Raw genomic sequence first — 24,580 nt, 5'->3', positions numbered from 1 at the left:
TGTGAGGGAGGGAACTTCACAAGAGTGTGGGTACTCGGGGGCAGGCAGGATCATTGAGGGTCATCTTGGAAGCTGGTCACCACTAATCCCAGATATATCTATAGATAGATAGATAGATAGAGAGATAGATAGATAGATAGATAGATTTAGACAGAGTCTCACTCCATCACCCAGGCTGGAGTGCAGTGTCATGATCTCGGCTCACTGCAACCTCTGCCTCCTGGGTTCAAGCAATTCTCCTGCCTCAGCCTCCCGAGTAGCTGGGATTACAGGCACATGCCACCTTGCCTGACTAATTTTTGTATTTTTAGTAGAGTTGAGGTTTCACCATGTTGGCCAGCCTGGTCTCAAACTCCTGACCTCAAGTGATCTGTCTACCTTGGCCTCTCCAAGTGCTGGGATCACAGGCATGAGCCACCATGCCCAGCCAAGAGTTTGTATAGTCCAGTGCAATGGGAGGGACCTGAAGGGGTTAGAGCAAGATAGTATTGTGATCCAATGCATCCTGAAAGGATCAATATGGCTATTCAACCAAGAAAAATTGAACAGGGATCAAGGGGAGGAAGACAAAAGTAGAAGTAGACTGGAGGCCAATTGTCTAGGCAATAGATGTTGAGGCCTTGGATGTCACTGTGAAAGGGAGAGAAGTAGTCACGTCTGTTTGAAAGTAGGATCAATTGGACGTGCTGCTAAATTGGCAGTAAGAGGCAAGGGGAAAGATACATAAAGGATAACCATAGAATTTTTACCGGGAAGCTTGGTTGCTATTAACTGAGATGGGAACTGATGTTCATTAAAATTAAAACACATTCCCATAATCACACTTTAAGTACCAGAGCAAAGATTCGAATTCAGTTCTTCCTAATGCTCCAATATTTTGGGGTTGGTGAGCTGATTAATGTCTACTAGTGTGCTTACTTATTTAAAAGTCCCCCTTTTAAGCTATAAGCTCCTCAGCGACAGAGACTGGTGATATCTGATATCTAGTCGTAGGAACCAGAGGCACATGAATAATGCTTTTTTGAGAACATTTGTAACAAGATATGACAAGTCTACCAGGCCCCATGTTTCCCGTCACCCTTGGCTGATTCACCAATTTTTTTCTTTAAGGCAGCTATAGATGCTTTCTATAGTGTTGGTTTTGAATTCTGCTATGGAAGTACAATGGTCATTTCAGAGGCCTGCAAACTTTCCCCTTCTAAGGAAGTGTATGGGTGCAATTACGAACATATGTTAACGGAAATAAAACACATGCTAATTATTTCCCTACACGCAAAACCGTCTTGATGGAACCATCAACAGCCTTTATTTATTTGAGGAAATCTAGCGAAAGAATATCTCATCAGCTATCTCATAACATTCTGTATTTGATTACCAGTTGAAATACTCCAAACTCCACACTAGTTTTTTTCTAATTTTTTTAACCCTATAGGTTTTAATACCATGCAATTCTCAACCTCTGCATGACTTTTTTCTCCTTGTAAACAATTAGGAGCCATCTGGTTCCATGGATTTCCCGATCCTCCTGAGAATTTAAACTTAACACACCAAAAGGTTTGATTCGCCCAAGCACTACTATTACATTATTCACCTGGTTTTCTAGTCTTGGATCTTAAACAATATCTTCCTTAGAAAATCAGAAGAAATTTTCTCTTCATACTTCATATAATCCTCTTGCTCTATGTATAATACTAAGCTTTGAGGACCTCCTCAAAGCTATCTTGAAATGATTTACCAAAATATTTGCCAACTTGCCTCTTTCTATGGCAACATATAACTCAAACTGTATCACTTTGTCAATCCCAGTTTTTCTAAGTACCTGTCAAAAAAATTCAAAGGAGTTGGAGTTAGATAGAAAAGGAAACAGATTCCCCTTGGCACCTGTTTGTGCAATGTTGAGCTATGTCTGGGTACCCACTTCAATCTGAAACATTTGCATTCCTGATAAATAGGGGGAATTTTTTCTGAGAAGGCTAATGAAAACAGAGATCTTTCTCACTCAAGATACTAATCAACTTAAAACACCCTGGCTCAAATCCCTTTCTGATAAACACCAAGATCTTATTATGTAATAAAGTTTATTGATATAGTATTAAATGGCCCATTGAGATGTAGCCTAAGGAAAATTTCTTGGAGATTTTTATTATGGCATATCTGGTAAGAAAGTTGTTTTAAACTTGTCAGGCAAGACATTATCTAAAAGGCTCTTTATTCAGCCTGAGGCAGTGGCTCACGCCTGTAATTCTAGCACTTTGGGAGGCCAAGGCAGGTGGATCACCTGAGGTCAGGAGTTCAAGACCAGCCTGGCCAACAAGTGAAACCCTGTCTCTAATAAAAATACAAAAAATTAGCTGGGCGTGGTGGGATGTGCCTGTAGTCTGTCCCAACTGCTAGGGAGGCTGAGGCAGAAGAATCGCTTGAACCCGGGAGGTGGAGGCTGCAGTGAGCTGAGATCACACCACTGCACTCCAGCCTGGATGACAGTGAGACATCATCTCGAATAAATAAATAAATAAATAAAAATAAAAGGCTCTTTATTCAGTAAACACACTTATACACACATAGAAGTGGGAGAGTGGGGGAGAGAGAAGAAAACTTCCAAAGTTACCTAGGTTTTTGCTTGACAAGATTAGATACTATAATGCTCCTCGTTCTTATGATTTTTACTCCCCAAAATGAGGGGATAACAACTGAATTTTTCTCGTACACGCTAAAGCCACAGTCTCAGAAAAACATATCCCACAATTTAAAGGAAGAGTGCTGATGATGGGTACAGAGGAGGAATTATCTTTCATACAATGCATTAAGATATTCCAAGTGATTTATGGATGTATTTGAGAATTAACGGATTGAAGCTCGTGAAAACTGCTAAGAGAAACTGAAAATGGAAACATTAGTTGTTCACATTAAATCTAAACATGTTTAGAGCAAGTTTAGGGACTGTCACTTCTCAATGTGATAGAATAACTGGTACCAAATCTGTCTCTCTGCTGTAAACAGCTAGGAAATTGGACAAAATACATGAGACAGCTGTTTTCAGACGTTAGAAAACAGACACAGCACAGAAGTGTGAGTCTTCAGAACAGGAAAAGAAATGAGGTAAGCCCTATAACCAACATGGCTTTCTGGATGTAGGCACTTCCAAGACTGCAGTAAGAGAGGAGGAACCATGACAAGGCAGATCCAACTTACTGAATTTAATAGACAGAGATCAGAGTTAAAGGAGCTAAAAGAGCTGAAATGTGAGGCACAGAGAGAAAGAACTCCAGAAATCTATACAGGCAGCTATCCTGAGTCCTTCATTGAATATTAGGCTACATATGCATGAAATGAAACTCTATGAGGCCAGGCAAAAACAGCTACTGGGATTTGTGAGCTGGGGGTTGAGTTGCAGCCAGCCAGAATGGAGGCATTGCTGACCACCCTGAATATTTCCTCGAGCCTCCTGAAGAGGCGTGCTTCAAAAGGATAATTAAATTAGCCCTAAAGAAAAACTTACTCTAGACGCATACTCCCAAACTTAAAAATACGCTTAAAAAGGATCAGGTTGAATGGTAAGTAACTGAACTCCCCGGCAAAACAAAATTCGGCTTTCCAGAGGAAGACTACAAAATCTAGACTTTCTTTTTTTTTTTTTTTTTTTTTTTTTTTTTTTTTTTTTTGAGACGGACTCTTGCTCTGCTGCCCAGGCTGGAGTGCAGTGGCACGATCTCAGCTCACTGCAACCTCCGCCTCCCAGGTTCATGCCATTCTCCTGCCTCAGCCTCCCAAGTAGCTGGGACTACAGGCACCCACCACCACGCCTGGCTAATTTCTTTCTTTTTTTTTTTTTTTTCCTACATCAGTTGTATTTAAAACACAAACAAGTATTTCTCTTTCTGTAAGGGCAAATGGTTCAAATAATGCGGAACACGAAACATTGACTAATACAAGTTTATTTTTTAAAAAAGCAAAAGAATAAAGAATATATACAAAAGGGACCTGGAATCTGTAAGCTGATTCCAAAAGCGAAATAAGTAGAAAATCCGTGGTGAAACCTGAACATTCTACCCCTGCTTTGGAGAAGGGCTATCATACAACATTCAGTCAGCTGAAGATGGATTGCTAGAGGTGTGTCGATACATAAATTTCAAGTCATTTTTGCTTGTGCAGAATCATCCCAATCTTAACAAGACTGAATGGGCAGTCCTGTGGCTTTCTTCCTTTTCCATATTCCCAACAAGGCTGCGTGAAGTTCAACTCTTGATGAGCCGCTTACAACAGCAGTTCCTTAGGAGCCAACATGACAGGTGGGTCAGATTTCCCTATGAGAAACAAAACTGGCCACCTACAGCAAAATATCAAAATGGTTAAATCCTTCCTTCCTCTTCCTTCTGATTATATACAACATATCTCCTTTCAAGACTATTATTTCCGTCATGCTTATTCCTTCACAAATCTAAACCTTGAGGTGATATGAAGGAAACCAACATCAAGAAAAGAAAACTCAATTCAGAAATGAAGAAAACTGGCAGGTATACAATACACCCCCAGAGCATCTCAATATCCCTGGCACAGTACAATTCGGTGTACTGCTACAGCCCATAGATAAATATTGGCAGCTTGAATAAGCTCATTTTTTCCCTCAGGTGGTTAAAGGCCACCACATAAATACTGGGCAACAGGGGTTTGTTGGGAGAATTAGAAATAAAAAATTAACCAAATTTTGTCCCTGTGTTAATTCAATGCCAGCAAGGAGGCAAGTACTGAAGAAGAAAAGGGACAATTTTCATACGAAAAAAGAATTCCTCTAATCATGTCACCATCTCATATAATGAATCCAGGGAATCCCAGAAACAGAAAATTAGTTTCAGGGGACCCCTGAGGCACTTTAAAGCCTTTTAAAAAATTACAGTAATAATAAATTAGATATTGCTCTTCAGAGGCCAACAGAGCAGCAGAAGCATCAAGATCAGGTCCAAAGAGTTATGCCCACATTACAGGCTTCCTGAGCTGCTCAGCCCTCTTTAAAGCTTAGTTGAATCTCTAAATACCTTTACAAAGACATACAATTTAACACAGACTGAGTGGGTATTTTTGTTTAGTGGTAGCATAAAATTTGGTCCTTAATGGTAGCAGCTGTCTTCATCCATTTCAAACTCAGGTAATATTAAGTACATCAAGACAAGACATAAAGAATACAACAAAGGAGAAAAAAGCCAAAACTGACAAACACCTCAAGGAGTCACTAAGTTTGCTTGCACCCTTTCACTTGATCTCCCTCTCAGTCTCTTTTTTGTGGAGAGAAGGGTATGACAGAACTTTTTTCTCAAAAGATGATAAACAATGGCATCAAATGGACAAAATGGTTATAAAGTAACTTTAAAAATCTGACCCCAAGGAATCCAGGACACATACAGATAATTCAGAGGTATACTTCTGATTTGGGGCAAATTCTAGACTAAAGAAATGATCGTCTCAGGTAAATGTTACAATAGATGAAACTAAGTCCAGTTTTTTGGCGGTTTTTTTTTTAAAGTGTCCTCACTACCACCTTCAGCTATCAATCATTTCTCATAGCTCAAGCGGAAGGTCATCTTCATCTTTCCCAGGATCCAGGTCAACCTCAGCTTCCCATTTGCCTCCTGAAATCTCCCACGTTAGTTTCTCAAAATCATCCTCCACAGAGAGTGGGGGCTTTCCTGTTGAGACAGAGCTGAGTCGACGAGTTTTCATGCTCATTTGGGATGAGGAAGGGCCAGACGCCTCCGGGGGTGAGGAATCTGAAGAGGACTGGGTTGGAGGCAGCACAAGACTGTCTCTAACCAAACACCGCATATTCTCACTCATAGGTGGGAATTGAGCAATGAGATCACATGGACACAGGAAGGGGAATATCACACTCTGGGGACTGTGGTGGGGTGGGGGGAGGGGGGAGGGATAGCACTGGGAGATATACCTACTGCTAGATGACGAGTTAGTGGGTGCAGCGCACCAGCATGGCACATGTATACAGATGTAACTAACCTGCACAATGTGCACGTGTACCCTAAAACTTACAGTATATTAAAAAAAAGAAAGAAAGAAAAAAGAAAAAGAAAAAGAAAAAGAAAAAAAGACTGTCTCTAGGATTTTCTGCTTCAGGCACAGTGACTGATTTGTCCTCAGAGACAAGCAGGACAACAGCATCCACAGCTGCCTTTTTGGCTGGGGGTTCCTGTAGGACGCTGCTGGAGCTGAGTGGCTTCACAGCGGCAGTGACAGCAAGGTGCATCTCCACTGCCTTACGTTTTGGGGCCAATTTGGGGGATGACACAACTTTAACCACAGATTGCTTCACGTTCACTTTGGGTTTAGCTTCACCCCTTTTTTCCAAGGTCTGTGCTGCCCATTTCACATTCAATAATGAGTCTGCAATCCCTGAGGTTTCTACCTCCACCTTCTGGGATGACTTTGTGGGAAGCTGCTTGGTCAGGTGCCATGTGATTCCTGGCACAGCAGTGAGCACTGGTTTCTCTGCCACTCGGGTATTGCAAGAGGCTACATCTCCCCGAAGAGGTGTCGAGACTGATTTTTCCCTCTCCTGCTGTTTCCGCATGCGCATCTCTCTCATGGTCGCACATCTCTTGACTTGAATTTTACTGATGTCAACTCCTGTGGTCTCAACTGAAGCCTCTGTAGCTTCCATTCTAATACGGCTCTGAAAATCAACTTCATTTCCTTCCTGAAGTATCTTCTCTTCTTTCCTCCATGTTCTTTGGGTGACTCGCAGCAGCAACCTTGCCCCTGGAGTGGCCTCATGTTGAGACGGGGAGCTGGTGCTGCTCTCAGAGCTCTGCTGCACCCTCAGTGCCTTCTCCAGTTTAATTTCTTCCAGCGTCTTCATGTGCACCTCCTGCATGGACTTTGTTTTACCCGCAGGCTCCTCTGATTGTCCTTTGCTGGCAACAATGGGTGGCAAAACTACTGTTTTTTTAATTTCACTATCAGTCTTCAGCTTCATGCAAGTTGTATCCTTTTTGCTTTTTTGTCTCTCTGCTTCCTGCTGCCTATGTTCTTCTTCAGCCAGGACCTCAGAGAAGGTTTTGATACGGAGAGTGGAGGAGCTTCTTGCTCCTGAAGTAGAATCATCAGTTTTTGAAGGTCCTTCTGTCTTGAGTTTAGTTTGCGATTCCCCATGTTTCTGACTGGCTCTTTCAAGAAGCATTTCTTCTAATGTCTTCACATGGATCTCACCAACTTTATTAACTTTATCTGTTGCGTCCTCATTATTTGGATCAGCTGACATGCCTAATCGCTCCTTAAGAGACTTGGAAACTTGAGCTTTCTTTGGTGTTTCGTCAGTGTTAGTTTCCGGAGCTTCAACTTTCTTCCCTAGCCTCTGTGCCAGGCTACGCTTTAATGGAGGATCACTGTCAGCGCCTGCCGAAAATTTTCGTTTCCCCAGTCTCTCAGTAAGACCCAATCTAACCAAGGGTTCTTCTCCTTGTTTGGTGGAGAGAGTTACTGTCTTCACCACAGTCCTGACATTTTCTTTTTCAGGACCTGGAACAGGCTCAGGGTGGAGCAAAAGACTGGAAACTCCTGAAGAACCCTCACCTTGCTTCTTAGATTTTTCCTTCATTTTCTCTGACTTAATTTCCTCAAGAGTTTTTATTCCAAAATGCAAACATTCACCTTGCTTTATATTGACTGCAGGTTTCCGGACAGAAGTCACTCGTAATCCATTGTGAACTTCAGGAGTTGGTTGCAGGGTAGGTGTTTTGGTTTCATCAGGAAACTGATCATCATCATCTTCATCATCATCTGCAGCATTAATTACAACTGGTGGATGCTTGGGGCTAGGAACATTTTCGGAACTTTCTACTTTCATAACGCTCCGCAGCTGAGGGGAAGGATTGGACTGGACAGACAATTTGTTCTGCTGAACTGAAAGTTGGCTAGCCTTCACTTCCTCTTCTGGTGACTCAGGCACAGTTGTGCTCGGAGGTAGGAAAAGGCCATCAACATATCGTCCTCTATTGTGATGGAAAGCGCAGTTTAATTTTTGACATCCTGTTGGCTGATTTTCCCAATAACAAGGAATTTCACTGCGTTTTTTATCAATCTCCATGTGCCGAAACCTGCACACCCGTCGAAAACAGCGCCCTTCTCGCCATAATGTGCAAACAGTTTCATTTCCTAGTGCAGCTTCACAGTGACGGAATGGGCAGCTGTCACCTTTGGTACATGTAGAATAGAAAAAAAAATAGCAGTCTTCTCCTTGATTAGGCATGCTGGGTAGATTCTTAGATCAGAAGTGGCTTCTTGAAACAAGCCACTGCTTCCTCAAAGCAAGGACAAGGCTCCAAGTCCTCGTGAAATGGGTTTAATCTTCCAAATGACAACTTGATCACAGAAATTGTCTTTAAACTGTAATCATTAGCTGGTTGCTCTCAACAGGAACGTCTGTGTCTTCACTGAGTTCCAATCTATTACGCCTGTAGGTCGAACCAACACTCAATCCATGAATTAATAATAATGAGGCAGAAAAAATTTTCCTCCTCACATTGCCAAGAAAACCTCTCAGCCACAATTCAAACACAGCATGTGTTTTTAAAACATCTCCCAACTACTGGGAGATTAAGTCCATTCAAATAACCTTTGTCAGACTGGAGACAGCTAGGGTTAGTTATCTCCTCAAAAACAAAACAAAACAAACCAAAAAAACACACAAAAAAAAGAGTTCATTTAAAGATGAACTTGAGAGTCAAAGGATCATGAAAAATAATCCATCTTCCATAGCTGAACAATATAATCTGAAAAACAAAAAAAACATCAGTTTTTCAGTAAGATCCAATTTCTGGTCTTCAAGATTTCTTCACACTTAATACTAGTCAATTTTCCAGGAATTTTTTGGGCAGGGAATATCCCCAAATCCTAAAAAGCATCGCTATCTCTAGTTCCACAGCCTCCTTCTCAAGGTCCAGAACCAAGGCCTGGAAGATGTCAACACTATAGGCCTTCCCCACAGGAATCCGCACCGATTATGGGAGTTTAGGGGTGTTCTTCATTACGGTTTCACCAATCCTACAAGGAGTACGGAAGTGTCCCTGTTGCTCTTGACTCCCACGCTGAGGGCCAGGGGTGGGAGTGTAATGAGGGTGGGGAATGGGTGTAGGATACCGGAATAAGGTCGGTGGCTTTCTGTATGTGGAGTTTGAGACAAGCTCCAAAGTCGTGGGACCCGAACCGATGACACTATCCCCGACTCCCGCTTGCTGCCACGTCTTTCTTCTTGCTTGGCCGCTGCCGTCCGTCGTCCTCCCAGCAGCAGCAGCACTCGCAGAAAACCAAGACTGCCAGCGTCAAAGATGGCGCCCGGCTACAGGCTCCGCTCTAAGGCCCGGCCGGTAAAAGTGCCAGCACGACGCAGGGCGCGAGGGTTCTGGAAGACGTAGTTCCTCTATGACGCGATGCCTAAGATCTAATTTCTTATATCTTTGGTAGAGACGGGGTTTCACCGTGTTAGCCAGGATGGTCTCGATCTCCTGACCTCGTGATCTGCCCGCCTCCGCCTCCCAAAGTGCTGGGATTACAGGCATGAGTTACCACGCCCAGCCCCAAATCTAGACTTTCAATAAAATATTTACAATGTCTAACATCCTAACAAAAATTATTTAAAATGCAAAGGATCAGCAAAGTACAAGCCATAACAGGAGAAAAATAAGTCAATACAAACAGATTTTTATATTTTAGCCTCTTACACTTCCAGGCCATCCAATGAAACAAGAAGAATCATATTTCTTGGCCACCATTTTAAATCATGTTAATCCATTTCTCAGAATACTGCATCTGCCAAAAAAAAAAAAAGGCTTTCATACTCTCTACTAGTTTTAATCCCACAAAATCTCCGTAGTCTTACAGAGCACTGCCATGGGTTGAGTTGTCCAACAGCAGACCTGAAACAATGTTTAGCGTTTAGTATATTTCTAGGGTATCCCTTGGGACCAACAGCTGTGAAAAGAAGGGGAAAACAATTGAGCAGAGGGAGAAGTCAGGTTGTGATGCAGACCTGATTGCCTTAGCCAACTCCACAGGAAGCTGTAGGTGCCTGCTGGAGTTGCCTCACTTAGGGTGAACATGGCCCTCCATCAGTCACTGCATGCCAACCTTTGAGGGGATGGGGGTGGTGGCCTTAGCTAAGGCCACCTTTTTCAGGCCACCTGTTTAAGGCCACTTGTTAAGGGCCACCTTAAGGCCACCTGTTTAAGCTGCACCTCTGCAGCTAAAAGAATCCCTGAAGGGGCTGAGCCCTAGAGGCTATCTACTGGCAGAACTATAACTGGCAGAAGGACAACATGTCCTTCTGAGATGCACATCTCTGTTTCTACCACCATCTATCCCATGTGCCACTTGGATCCACTTCAAGGAGCCAAATGTGCCACTTGAATACATTCAAGGAGCAGTTCCTCCACTGTACCAAGAGGCATCTCTTCCCAGTGAAATCTACAATAGGGGAAGTTAATAGGAGGAACTCCACCCCTGCTTCTGCACCAGTCCCAGGGCTGCAACTGATACGCATCATCTCCTTCCTCCATTATCCATCTGGATTCCTCCTATATCAGGCTGCAGCTCTGCTAGTCTTAGTAGCTTACCTGATGGCATGAACTAGACACTCATTTCTGAGGGACCTGAGCTCCTGGTCACCATGCCCTTATCAGGCTACATGTGCTTTTGTCTTCTCAGCACTTTCTATTCCTTTTGGAATCTCTCATTGGCTGACTCGCAGCCCAAATTCTCCCTCTTGACTTGAGTCCCTTCAGCATGTAGTCCACATCCATTTTGTGTGTGTGTGTGTGTGTGTGTGTGTGTGTGTGTGTGTTTTTCCCCTGCATTGCATCCTTAGGCAGCTCCACTTACACTTGCTAGTTAATTCCTTTCTTTAGTCTTTCTGTCAGTTCTTCCCCATCTCCTTTTCTGTTCTATTATTAGGCATCACAGAGCTACAAAAGATCACCTGTGAGACCTAGACTCTCTTTAGAGGGTAGGAAAGGCAAAAGAGTAGGGGAGTTGGGGAAATAAGCTGGCAAACAGAAAATTTTTCTTGAAAAATTGGATGGCTGGGGGAGAAGGAAGCAAAAATTCTCAGCAGACCAGGAAGTCAATAGGAAGGCATTCTAGCTCTCTTTCAATGATTATGTCTAGCTCAAAATATGGAGTGAATACTTGTTCAGATAACCAAGCAGCCACTTCCCTGTTTAACAGACTACTTTGAGGGAGGGAGTCCTACACTCACCTCCCCTAGCAAAGCGGCATCATTCCTCTTTCAACCAACCATCCATCTATCTGTATCACTGATTCAACAAATACTTATTGAGTGTCTACAATGTGCCAGTTCAGAGAATGTTCCATGATTATACAGAAGAAATTTTAAACTCCTGTTTGGACATCATCTTAATAAAGACACAAATATAATTCAACAATGTTTTTGAAAATAAGAGGAATAAGAAGTAAGGCCAAGTATCAGGACAGTACATTTAAATGTTTTCGGTTCTTCTATGGAAAACTGAAGACTTTCAGATTCAATGAACAAAACCCATGATTTGCTAAAATAGAGTGGCATTTTAATTAAAAAAAAAATATATATATATATATATTTTGAGATGGAGACTCACTCTGTTGCCCAGGCTGGAGTGTGGTGATGTGATCTTGGCTCACCACAACCTCCGCTTCCTGGGTTAAAGAGATTCTCCTGCCTCCGCCTCCCAAGTAGCTGGGATTACAGGCATGTGCCACGATGCCCTAAGTGTTTTTTGGTTTTTTTGTTTGTTTGTTTGTTTGTTTTTTGCATTTTTAGTAGAGACGGGGTTTTGCCATGTTGGCCAGTTTGGTCTCGAACTCCTGACCTCAAGTGATCCACCTGCCTTGGCCTCTCAAAGTGCTGGGATTACAGGCCTGAGACACCACACCCAGCCAAATAGTGACATTTTAAAAGTTTAAAAATATAAAGATAAAAATCATGTAAACATATATATATGTAAATACACAAATCAAAAGTAGAAAATAATATTAATATCAGAAAAAAATAGAATTCACAACAAAACTATTACCAGGCTGGGCGCAGTGGCTCACGACGGTAATCCCAGCACTTTCGCAGGCCAAGGCGGGTGGATCCCTTGAGCTCAGGAGTTTGAGACCAGCCTGGCCAACATGGTGAAACCCCATCTCTACTAAAGATTCAAAAAATAGCCAGGCATGGTGGCACATGCCTGTTGTCCCAGCTACTTCAGTGGCTAAGGAAGGAGAATCGCTTGAACCCAGGAGGCGGAGGCTGCAATGAGCCGAGATCGTGCCCCTGCACTCCAGCCTGGGTGATGGAATGAGACTCTGTCTTAAAAAATACATATATATTATATATATAAATTATATATCTTTTATATATATTATATTACATATAAATTATATATACAAAATATATGTAATACATATAATATATAAAATATATATAATATATATATAAAATATGTATATAACCAGGATCAGTGGTGACCAGCCTCCAAGATGACCCTCAATGACCCTGCCTGCCTCCGAGTACCCACACTCTTGTGAAGTCTCCTCCCACACGCACTATACCAGGGTTAGTCTGTTTGAACAATAGCAGATGTGGAAGTGATGGTAAGTCATTTCTAAGATTAGACTTTGAAAGAGTATAATTTCCACGTTGAGCTCTCTTGTTCTCTCTGTCTCTTTGTGTCTTTGTCTCTCTCTCTCTCTCTGATCTATTGCTGGAAAAGAGGAGTGAGAAGGGGAAAGGAGTGAAAAGCAAGTTGCCATATTGTGAACAGTTCTATGGAGAGGACTGCAGGGTAAAAAAAAAAAAAAAATGGAGCCTCCAGCCGGGCGCGGTGGCTCACGCATGTAATCCCAGCACTTTGGGAGGCCGAGGTGGGCGGATCATGAGGTCAGGAAATCAAGACCATCCTGGCTAACATGGTGAAATCCCGTCTCTACTGAAAATACAAACAATTAGCTGGGCGTGGTGGTGGGCGCCTGTCATCCCAGCTACTCGGGAGGCTGAGGCAGGAGAATTGCTTGAACCCCGGAGGAGGAGGTTGCGGTGAGCCGAGATCGCACCACTGCCCTCCAGCCTGGGCAACAGAGGGAGACTCTGTCTCAAAGAAAGAAAGAAAGAAAATGTAGCCTCCAGCCAAGAGCTAGCAAGGAATCGAGCTCTGTCTGTATCCAAGTGAGTGAGCTTAGCAGTGGATTCTCCAGCCCCAGCAAAGCCTTGAGACAATGGCAGCCCAGGAAGAAAAGCTTGACTGTGACTTTGTGAGAGATGTTGAACCAGCCAAGCTGCCCCTAGATTTCCTTGCCTCAGAAATTGCATGAGATACTAAATGTTTGTTGTTTTAAGCCACTAAGTGTTGGAGTAATTTGTTTCACAGCAATAGATAACAGAATCAAAGACATTCATTTTATAAAATATACGGACCGTAACAATAGGAAAACAAAAATCATACCAAAACTACAAATGAAAAACAGTATTTACAAGAATTGTTCACACATTTAACAGAATATTAAATGTAGCTTTATATTAGTAAAAATAAAACATGCCTTTAAATGTATAATTTTCTGGAGAAATATAAATGACTAAAAATTGACTCCAGAAAATAAACTGAGCAAATTAGTAATCAGTGAATAGATTTAAGTAGAAAATCAAACACCTATTACAGATTTTTTCCATTATCTCTCCACAAAGATCTAGGTTTAGCTGCTCCAACCAATGAGTTCTTCCAACAATTGAGGTAAAATAAATACTTTGACATTTAAAAAAAGACAAAATCAGCCTTAAAATGATAAATTGATAGCATATCCTAATTGCTAAGCCTTACAAACATAAAGAGAAATCATAGTTATAAATATAGATACAATATTTATTATATAAAATTTTCAAATTGAAATCCACACAGAATATAGTCTTTTCAACAAATGATGCTGGGTCAATTCAAGACACATGCACATGTATGTTTATTGCAGCACTGTTCACAATAGCAAAGACTTGGAACCAACCCAAGTGCCCATCGGTGATAGACTGGATAAAGAAAATGTGGCACATATGCAACTTGGAATACTATGCAGCCACAACGAAGGATGAGTTCGTGTCCTTTGCAGGGACGTGGATGAAGTTGGAAACCATCATTCTTAGCAGACTAATACAGGAACGGAAAACCAAACACTGCACGTTCTCACTCATAAGTGGGAGTTGAACAATGAGAACACATGACACAGGGAGGGGAACATCACACACTGGGGCCTGCCAGGGGGAGAGGGGCTAGGGGAGGGATAGCATCAGGAGAAATACCTAATGTGGATGATGGGTTGATGGGTGCAGCAAACCACCGTGGCACTTGTATACCTATGTAACAAACCTGTATGTTCTACACATACATCCCAGAACTTAAAGTATAAAAATAATTTTTTAAAAAAGTTGACGATTTAAAAAAGAAACGACCCTTACCACCCACCACACATGAAAATCCATTCTGGGTGATTGTAGATTTAACTGTGAAAAGTGTGAAAGAGAAAATAATAAAGCAATTAGAAGATAATCTAAGACTATAACGCAGATAATACCTTCAAGACTTTAGGATAGGTAAGGATTTGATAAATTGGGACCAAAAATGACTGTTCATAAGAAAAGATGGATACATTGGATGTTAAAATTAAAAACTTCTTTTCAACACAAACACCATTTAGAGACTACAAAAACAAGCCACAGAGTGAGGAAAGATATTTGCCACACACATAACTAACAAAAGACTTGCATCCAGATAAATAATTTTTAAACTTTTACAAATTAACTATAACTAGATAAATAATGCAATAGAGAAAAGAAGGAAATACTTGAGTGGACACTTCAGGAAAAGGATATCTGCATATTTTCAATCTTATTTGTAGTCAGAGAAATGCAAATTAAAACCTCAATGAGATACTACTACTATTTACCAAGGAGAATAACTAAAATAAAGAAGAGAGATAATCCTAACTGCTGACATGGATATGTAGCAATAGGATGTCTCTTATATTGCTGGTGGGAGTTAAATTGGGACAATGATTTAGGAAAACTGCTTACATTATCTACTAAAGTTGAACATGTACATACCTATGACACAGATATTGCACTCCAAAGTGTATATTCAACAGAAAGGGGATCATGCTAACCAAAAATATTTCCAAGAATGCCCAGAGCAACATGATTTATAAAAATGAAAAGCTAGAAACAATATATTGTGATAAATTCATAAAGTGGAATACTATGAAGCAGTAATACTGAATGAACCACAGTTATTATATTCAATAATATAGATGAATTTCACAAACATAATATGGAGCAAAAGAAGCCAGATGCAAGATTTATACAGATGATTTCATTTATAGAAAGTTGGAAAAGAGACACAACTGAACTCCAGTGTTAGAATGAGCGTAACAGTTACATCGGGGAGGAAGAAGGGAGTAGTGATGGGGAGGAGACATCAGAAGACTTCTGGATACTGGAAATATTATTTTTTAACTTGAGTAGTTTTACAGCAATGTTCATCCAAGGACAATTCATTGAGTGGTATGCATTTATGTATAGTAGAGTATTCTCTATGTATCTTAATGTTCAATAAACATTAAGATACAAAAGCTCAAACTTTCACCCTATCATGGTATTTGAGAGAAAAAGACAAATAAAATTAGAATGTCTATGAATTAGAAAATTCTGAATAGAAGTAGTAAAACAGTCTATTACACTGGACCTCAGATTTGACATGCAGTAAACTACTCAGCCGACAACTGGTGATTTTCAGTTAAGTATGAGGCACAGGTATTAATGTATCCCTACGGCTACAAAAGTCAGAGATGATTATGTGTGCTCTGTGAGATTCCATTCATTTGAACGGGTATTCAGTGGGTGGTCTCAGCAAATTCCATAACTATCAAGCATTGGAATGAGAAGTGTTTTGGTGATATGATTTACTTTGAGTTATCAATCAATTTAATCAAATTAGTCAAAGTTACTTTTGACCAGGCTTTGGAGAAATGTAAACAGTGACCCTTCTGTATGGGATTGTTAGTTGATACAGGACTGAAGTTTTACCCTGATAAACAGACCTTCAGAAACTTATTCCATGAACAAAAATCTATGTGAGTGAGCACATTTCCTGAAAATGTTCCCATCATCATCATTGGCTATGTCCCATCCTTGGGTACTGAATAAATGATGTTCTTGGAGTTCAGTAGATACAAGATTTCTGAAGAGCTAGCTGCAACTCTCTTAATGGTGTAACTCAAGGATATTAGGTTTTAGCTGGAAAACACACACACACACACACACACACACACACACACACACACATACCATAAGGGGAAGTCCAAAGAAGAGAAAGAGGGTTGAGTGCTTTTGAACCTTTAAGGATTGATGAAGACACATTAAGCAAATGTTTAAGACTTTCTTATCCTGTTTTATGCATTCAATGGATATATGTTGAGTGCCCTCCATTTCTTGTGACAGGCACTATTCTGAGTGCTAGGAATGATAGAGCAGGAACGAAAACAGATAAAACCCGATTTCATGGAGCTTATATTTAATTGGAAGAGACAGAATAAAAAATTTTTAAAAACCTCTCTTAGAAGTAATGAATGCTATGGAGAAAAATCAAAACAAGGATTAACAATTGTGGAGGGGGGGTTTTGATTTTAAATGGGGTGATCATTGAGAAGGTAACATTTGAGAAAGTACTTGAAGGAGGTAAGGAAGCATGTAAGCATGTATACACACACACGCACATACACACACACACACAGATAGACACACCTGAAGGAAGAGCAATCCAGGCAGATGGAACAGCCAATGGAAAGGCACTAAGTGGGGAAATGTTTGGCTTCTGTGAAAAACAGCAAGGTCAGCAAGGCTGGAGGGGAGTGGGTGGTGGATAAAATTTGAGAAGACAAGGACAATAGTCATTGCAGAGGGTCTGATCAGATACCACCTCGCAGGCCATTATAGGACTTGGGCTTTTATTCCTATTAATGTGGGAAGCTCTTGGAGGCTTTTGAGCAGAGGATAACTAACATGCTCTGACTTATGTATTGAAAAGACTGCTTTGACTGCTACATTGAGTACAGACTAAAGCTGGCTGAAAACAGAAGCAGGGAGACCAGTTAGGAGGCAATTACAAGGCCACGTAGGAGATGAGGTGGCCTGGGCCAGGTGTTTGCTGTGAAGATACTGAGAAGGGATCAGATTCTGGATATACCCTGAAGGTAGAGACAAAGGGTATTTAGTAGGTAGACTGTTATTTAGATAGTTTGAACAGCTAACGTGAGAATAACAGAGGAGTCAGAAATGACTCCAAGATTTTTGGCCTGAAACACTGGGAAGATGAAGTTGTCATTTATCGAGTTATGGAAAACTGCAGAAAGACCATATCTGGAGGCAAGATCAGGAGCTCAGCTGTGATCACAGTATGTCTGAGATGCCTAAAGGACACCCAGATAGACAGTTGAATAAGTTTTGAGTCAAGGGAGAATTCGGGGCTGATCCTTTAAGCATGTGTTAATCACGCATGTATGGGGTCACTTCTTTACTCTAAACCCTCCTATAATTTCCCAGATATAAACTAGGGAGCTGTCAACATTTGGATGGTTTTCAGAGCCATGACAAAAGATGGGATTACCAAGTGAATGAAAGTACCCAAAGAAAGACAGAAGAGGTACAAGAATAGGCCCCGGGTGACTCCAACATAATATCTCACCAGCCCTACCTATGGGGAAAAAATATCCCCCAGGGAATAGGCCAGGGCCATCTAGACTTGTAGGGTTCAAGATGCTCTTTAAGAGGTGTGAGGAAAGCTGGAGTTTGCCTTTGTGTCCATGTTGCTGGTGTTCCACGAAACAGTAGGGAATCTCTACTACCTCATCTGGGGGTTGAGGACTGGAGTAAAGCAAAACAAGCAGCTGTTAAATTAGGGGAAGTGACAACGCAGTGATAATCTGAAGATCCCAGGTCTTCAGATGAAAGCTCCCTCCTAAAGAGCCAGAATTTAACTTTGAGATTGGCATATATTCCAACTGGTTACAGGAACATTGAACTAGGTATCTCCCAGTGGAAAGGAAAACAGAAAGACCTGTTTAACGTTGAAGCTCTGCCCCCATGTTCCTGGGAGCATACTGTGATAACTGTGACCATAGAGAAAAGAAAAAGCCAATAGCTGAAATGAATCAGGTTGTTGGGGGCCTAAGATAAGTAAGTGCAACTTGTTTACATGTAAAACATTTGTCTTGTCAATTTGGGCATTTTATCTGGAAATTATCCAAAGCAGCAATTATCTAGAGCTAGCATGCTAGACTGTTTATCCCTAGACATGGGTGGGGGATGAGGGGATAGAATGCAGGTTTTCATGGCACTTATAGAGTGTGGGAGGTCTCTTTGTTTTGTATTTAAGAAAAAGAATGCAAAATTAGGCACGGAGCCATGGAAGTGACCTATGCGAGTGACGGCCCTAAAGCTATAGTTTTCCTAACTTCACAGAAAATCCACCTCTGACCCTAAACCCAGATGACAGAAACCTTGGGAGCAATAACTGATCACTTAATTTATCATGACCAAGTTTATCTTACAAGTGCCAGGAAGTATTCAGAGTTAGTCAGGCATCATAGGAAAACTCTCCTTTATGTCTATTTCTCACTCAAAGGTATTCAAATAAAAGGAAACATATTAAAGGCACTTAGATAAAGGAAGGCATAGTAAATATTCTTGTTCCATGAAATACCATCTTCTAACCACCTTAACAGATGCAACAGTTGAACAATCTAGCTGTGCTCCGCTGATATTAGAAATACTGTGGTCTGAGCCAAAGGACCAGTGATGGCATCAGGAATTATGTCACTGGCTATATCCTATATATATGTTTACCAGATAAAATACATGATATCCAGCTAAATATAAATTTCAAATATACAATAAATAATTTTTAGCAAAACTGTACCCCTACATACTTATGCATAGGACATACTTACACCAGAAAAGCACTCATTTTTCTGAAATTCACATTTAACTTGGCATCCCATATTTTTATTTGCTAAGTTTAGTAATGCTACCTACACTGATTTCTGCTTTGGGATACATAATGAGTGATAATTTGGAGAGCCTACTAAACAGAAAATCAAAGGGACAGAGGATAAATATTGTATTAGTAGGTCACATGGTTGCTTCCAACATTGGCCCTGACAGTTATCATTACTCATATAATAATACTCAACTGTCATATCAGAATCTGCAAAAGGGGGCTGAGGGTTGTGCAGAATTCGTGCATATTTAATTGACACAAATTAAATATTAAATATTAATTTAATTAGTAAAAACTATTCACTTTTAACTAATGAAAAGGATGGAAACGCTGCTTTTGTAAATAGGCAGCGTTATTGGGAACACAATATTCTACTGCGTTCCCCATCCATAAGTCAAACCATCTGTAAGTCCAGGACTAAGTGTTATCTGTAATTGCTTAAAGTGCAACATTGGTCAAATATGCATAAAGCAGCTAATTGTGAAATATGAGTAATGGGTCTATTTGTTCAATGGGTAAAACTCACTTATCCTCCTTTGACATAGAAAATAGGATTAAATGTAAAACTTATGTCCCAGCTCATAGAGAAACTTACCAGAAACATGTCCAAGTACTTTGTTTACCATCCAACCCTTTTAGTTATATATCTATGAATATTAATATTGTAGTACTTCATACTTTTTAAGTATTTATAGATATACGTATCGCTTCTCGGCCTTTTGGCGAAGATCAAGCGTAGTATTTATAGATATACGTATGTTCTTTTATTCCCTCCTCAAAAAATAATATTTTATTTATCATCCCCATTAAAAATTATGTATTCATTTGACAGATATTTAATGGGTATCGATTATGCGCTTGGAAAACAATAGTGAACACGACAGGAAAAGTTGGTCATTACAGAACTAACCTTCTAGTAAGAAATAAATAATATTTTAAAATAATAATAATAAAATTTCAGTTGGCAATATTGCCATGAAGATATAAAACAGAGCAAGAGAGACAGTGGCTGCTATTTTAGCTAGGATGGTGAAAACCCATTTGAAGTGGTAACACTTGAGTTAGACATGGAGCTTATATGATAATGATAAACCAGCCAGTGGAAATGGGAATCGCTCGAGAAATGGAGCCACTCCTTGGAGAAGAAATGAGCTTAGCAAATGAGCTGCTCATAGAACAGTAAGAACTAGATGACTGTAGCAGAATGAGAAGGGTGTGGAAAGAGCTAAGGTTCAGATGAGGCAGAAGAGGTAGACACGGCAAGGTCACGTGGAGCCTTGAAGGGCATACTGAAGAGTTTGGGTTTTTTTATTTCCTTGTTTTTGTTTTTGACTAACCAGGGTTAGTCAAACAGACTAACCCTGGCGTAGTGTGTGAGGGAGGGAACTTCACAAGAGTGTGGGTACTCGGGGGCAGGCAGGATCATTGAGGGTCATCTTGGAAGCTGGTCACCACTAATCCCAGATATATCTATAGATAGATAGATAGATAGATAGATAGATAGATAGATAGATAGATAGATTTAGACAGAGTCGCACTCCATCACCCAGGCTGGAGTGCAGTGTCATGATCTCGGCTCACTGCAACCTCTGCCTCCTGGGTTCAAGCAATTCTCCTGCCTCAGCCTCCCGAGTAGCTGGGATTACAGGCACATGCCACCTTGCCTGACTAATTTTTGTATTTTTAGTAGAGTTGAGGTTTCACCATGTTGGCCAGCCTGGTCTCAAACTCCTGACCTCAAGTGATCTGTCTACCTTGGCCTCTCCAAGTGCTGGGATCACAGGCATGAGCCACCATGCCCAGCCAAGAGTTTGTATAGTCCAGTGCAATGGGAGGGACCTGAAGGGGTTAGAGCAAGATAGTATTGTGATCCAATGCATCCTGAAAGGATCAATATGGCTATTCAACCAAGAAAAATTGAACAGGGATCAAGGGGAGGAAGACAAAAGTAGAAGTAGACTGGAGGCCAATTGTCTAGGCAATAGATGTTGAGGCCTTGGATGTCACTGTGAAAGGGAGAGAAGTAGTCACGTCTGTTTGAAAGTAGGATCAATTGGACGTGCTGCTAAATTGGCAGTAAGAGGCAAGGGGAAAGATACATAAAGGATAACCATAGAATTTTTACCGGGAAGCTTGGTTGCTATTAACTGAGATGGGAACTGATGTTCATTAAAATTAAAACACATTCCCATAATCACACTTTAAGTACCAGAGCAAAGATTCGAATTCAGTTCTTCCTAATGCTCCAATATTTTGGGGTTGGTGAGCTGATTAATGTCTACTAGTGTGCTTACTTATTTAAAAGTCCCCCTTTTAAGCTATAAGCTCCTCAGCGACAGAGACTGGTGATATCTGATATCTAGTCGTAGGAACCAGAGGCACATGAATAATGCTTTTTTGAGAACATTTGTAACAAGATATGACAAGTCTACCAGGCCCCATGTTTCCCGTCACCCTTGGCTGATTCACCAATTTTTTTCTTTAAGGCAGCTATAGATGCTTTCTATAGTGTTGGTTTTGAATTCTGCTATGGAAGTACAATGGTCATTTCAGAGGCCTGCAAACTTTCCCCTTCTAAGGAAGTGTATGGGTGCAATTACGAACATATGTTAACGGAAATAAAACACATGCTAATTATTTCCCTACACGCAAAACCGTCTTGATGGAACCATCAACAGCCTTTATTTATTTGAGGAAATCTAGCGAAAGAATATCTCATCAGCTATCTCATAACATTCTGTATTTGATTACCAGTTGAAATACTCCAAACTCCACACTAGTTTTTTTCTAATTTTTTTAACCCTATAGGTTTTAATACCATGCAATTCTCAACCTCTGCATGACTTTTTTCTCCTTGTAAACAATTAGGAGCCATCTGGTTCCATGGATTTCCCGATCCTCCTGAGAATTTAAACTTAACACACCAAAAGGTTTGATTCGCCCAAGCACTACTATTACATTATTCACCTGGTTTTCTAGTCTTGGATCTTAAACAATATCTTCCTTAGAAAATCAGAAGAAATTTTCTCTTCATACTTCATATAATCCTCTTGCTCTATGTATAATACTAAGCTTTGAGGACCTCCTCAAAGCTATCTTGAAATGATTTACCAAAATATTTGCCAACTTGCCTCTTTCTATGGCAACATATAACTCAAACTGTATCACTTTGTCAATCCCAGTTTTTCTAAGTACCTGTCAAAAAAATTCAAAGGAGTTGGAGTTAGATAGAAAAGGAAACAGATTCCCCTTGGCACCTGTTTGTGCAATGTTGAGCTATGTCTGGGTACCCACTTCAATCTGAAACATTTGCATTCCTGATAAATAGGGGGAATTTTTTCTGAGAAGGCTAATGAAAACAGAGATCTTTCTCACTCAAGATACTAATCAACTGAAAACACCCTGGCTCAAATCCCTTTCTGATAAACACCAAGATCTTATTATGTAATAAAGTTTATTGATATAGTATTAAATGGCCCATTGAGATGTAGCCTAAGGAAAATTTCTTGGAGATTTTTATTATGGCATATCTGGTAAGAAAGTTGTTTTAAACTTGTCAGGCAAGACATTATCTAAAAGGCTCTTTATTCAGCCTGAGGCAGTGGCTCACGCCTGTAATTCTAGCACTTTGGGAGGCCAAGGCAGGTGGATCACCTGAGGTCAGGAGTTCAAGACCAGCCTGGCCAACAAGTGAAACCCTGTCTCTAATAAAAATACAAAAAATTAGCTGGGCGTGGTGGGATGTGCCTGTAGTCTGTCCCAACTGCTAGGGAGGCTGAGGCAGAAGAATCGCTTGAACCCGGGAGGTGGAGGCTGCAGTGAGCTGAGATCACACCACTGCACTCCAGCCTGGATGACAGTGAGACATCATCTCGAATAAATAAATAAATAAATAAAAATAAAAGGCTCTTTATTCAGTAAACACACTTATACACACATAGAAGTGGGAGAGTGGGGGAGAGAGAAGAAAACTTCCAAAGTTACCTAGGTTTTTGTTGGACAAGATTAGATACTATAATGCTCCTCGTTCTTATGATTTTTACTCCCCAAAATGAGGGGATAACAACTGAATTTTTCTCGTACACGCTAAAGCCACAGTCTCAGAAAAACATATCCCACAATTTAAAGGAAGAGTGCTGATGATGGGTACAGAGGAGGAATTATCTTTCATACAATGCATTAAGATATTCCAAGTGATTTATGGATGTATTTGAGAATTAACGGATTGAAGCTCGTGAAAACTGCTAAGAGAAACTGAAAATGGAAACATTAGTTGTTCACATTAAATCTAAACATGTTTAGAGCAAGTTTAGGGACTGTCACTTCTCAATGTGATAGAATAACTGGTACCAAATCTGTCTCTCTGATGTAAACAGCTAGGAAATTGGACAAAATACATGAGACAGCTGTTTTCAGACGTTAGAAAACAGACACAGCACAGAAGTGTGAGTCTTCAGAACAGGAAAAGAAATGAGGTAAGCCCTATAACCAACATGGCTTTCTGGATGTAGGCACTTCCAAGACTGCAGTAAGAGAGGAGGAACCATGACAAGGCAGATCCAACTTACTGAATTTAATAGACAGAGATCAGAGTTAAAGGAGCTAAAAGAGCTGAAATGTGAGGCACAGAGAGAAAGAACTCCAGAAATCTATACAGGCAGCTATCCTGAGTCCTTCATTGAATATTAGGCTACATATGCATGAAATGAAACTCTATGAGGCCAGGCAAAAACAGCTACTGGGATTTGTGAGCTGGGGGTTGAGTTGCAGCCAGCCAGAATGGAGGCATTGCTGACCACCCTGAATATTTCCTCGAGCCTCCTGAAGAGGCGTGCTTCAAAAGGATAATTAAATTAGCCCTAAAGAAAAACTTACTCTAGACGCATACTCCCAAACTTAAAAATACGCTTAAAAAGGATCAGGTTGAATGGTAAGTAACTGAACTCCCCGGCAAAACAAAATTCGGCTTTCCAGAGGAAGACCACAAAATCTAGACTTTCTTTTTTTTTTTTTTTTTTTTTTGAGACGGACTCTTGCTCTGCTGCCCAGGCTGGAGTGCAGTGGCACGATCTCAGCTCACTGCAACCTCCGCCTCCCAGGTTCACGCCATTCTCCTGCCTCAGCCTCCCGAGTAGCTGGGATTACAGGCACATGCCACCTTGCCTGACTAATTTTTGTATTTTTAGTAGAGTTGAGGTTTCACCATGTTGGCCAGCCTGGTCTCAAACTCCTGACCTCAAGTGATCTGTCTACCTTGGCCTCTCCAAGTGCTGGGATCACAGGCATGAGCCACCATGCCCAGCCAAGAGTTTGTATAGTCCAGTGCAATGGGAGGGACCTGAAGGGGTTAGAGCAAGATAGTATTGTGATCCAATGCATCCTGAAAGGATCAATATGGCTATTCAACCAAGAAAAATTGAACAGGGATCAAGGGGAGGAAGACAAAAGTAGAAGTAGACTGGAGGCCAATTGTCTAGGCAATAGATGTTGAGGCCTTGGATGTC

The 24,580-nt window shown here is 40.8% G+C and overlaps 2 protein-coding genes across 5 annotated transcripts in view; one reads left to right on the top strand and one right to left on the bottom strand.

Annotated features, from left to right (window-relative positions):
• The window catches only part of LOC129144272 (protein eyes shut homolog), a 773,546-nt gene that overhangs the window by 501,704 nt on the left and 247,262 nt on the right, over window positions 1-24,580 (top strand). The window lies entirely within an intron of this gene.
• On the bottom strand, window positions 5,554-9,382 carry LOC112209477 (zinc finger CCCH domain-containing protein 11C). The gene is made up of 3 exons (XM_063812721.1): window positions 8,844-9,382; window positions 6,040-8,459; window positions 5,554-5,762 (listed from the first exon to the last, which is right to left on the bottom strand). The coding sequence occupies exons 2-3, from the start codon at window positions 8,252-8,254 to the stop codon at window positions 5,554-5,556; spliced, it is 2,424 nt and encodes an 807-aa protein (XP_063668791.1). The 5' UTR covers window positions 8,255-8,459; window positions 8,844-9,382.

The sequence above is a fragment of the Pan troglodytes genome, chromosome 5 (genome assembly GCF_028858775.2).
Source record: "Pan troglodytes isolate AG18354 chromosome 5, NHGRI_mPanTro3-v2.0_pri, whole genome shotgun sequence".
In the NCBI taxonomy this organism is placed as follows: domain Eukaryota; kingdom Metazoa; phylum Chordata; class Mammalia; order Primates; family Hominidae; genus Pan; species Pan troglodytes.
The sequence above is the reverse complement of the archived record's forward strand: the minus strand, read 5'-3'. Positions and strand labels throughout refer to the sequence as shown.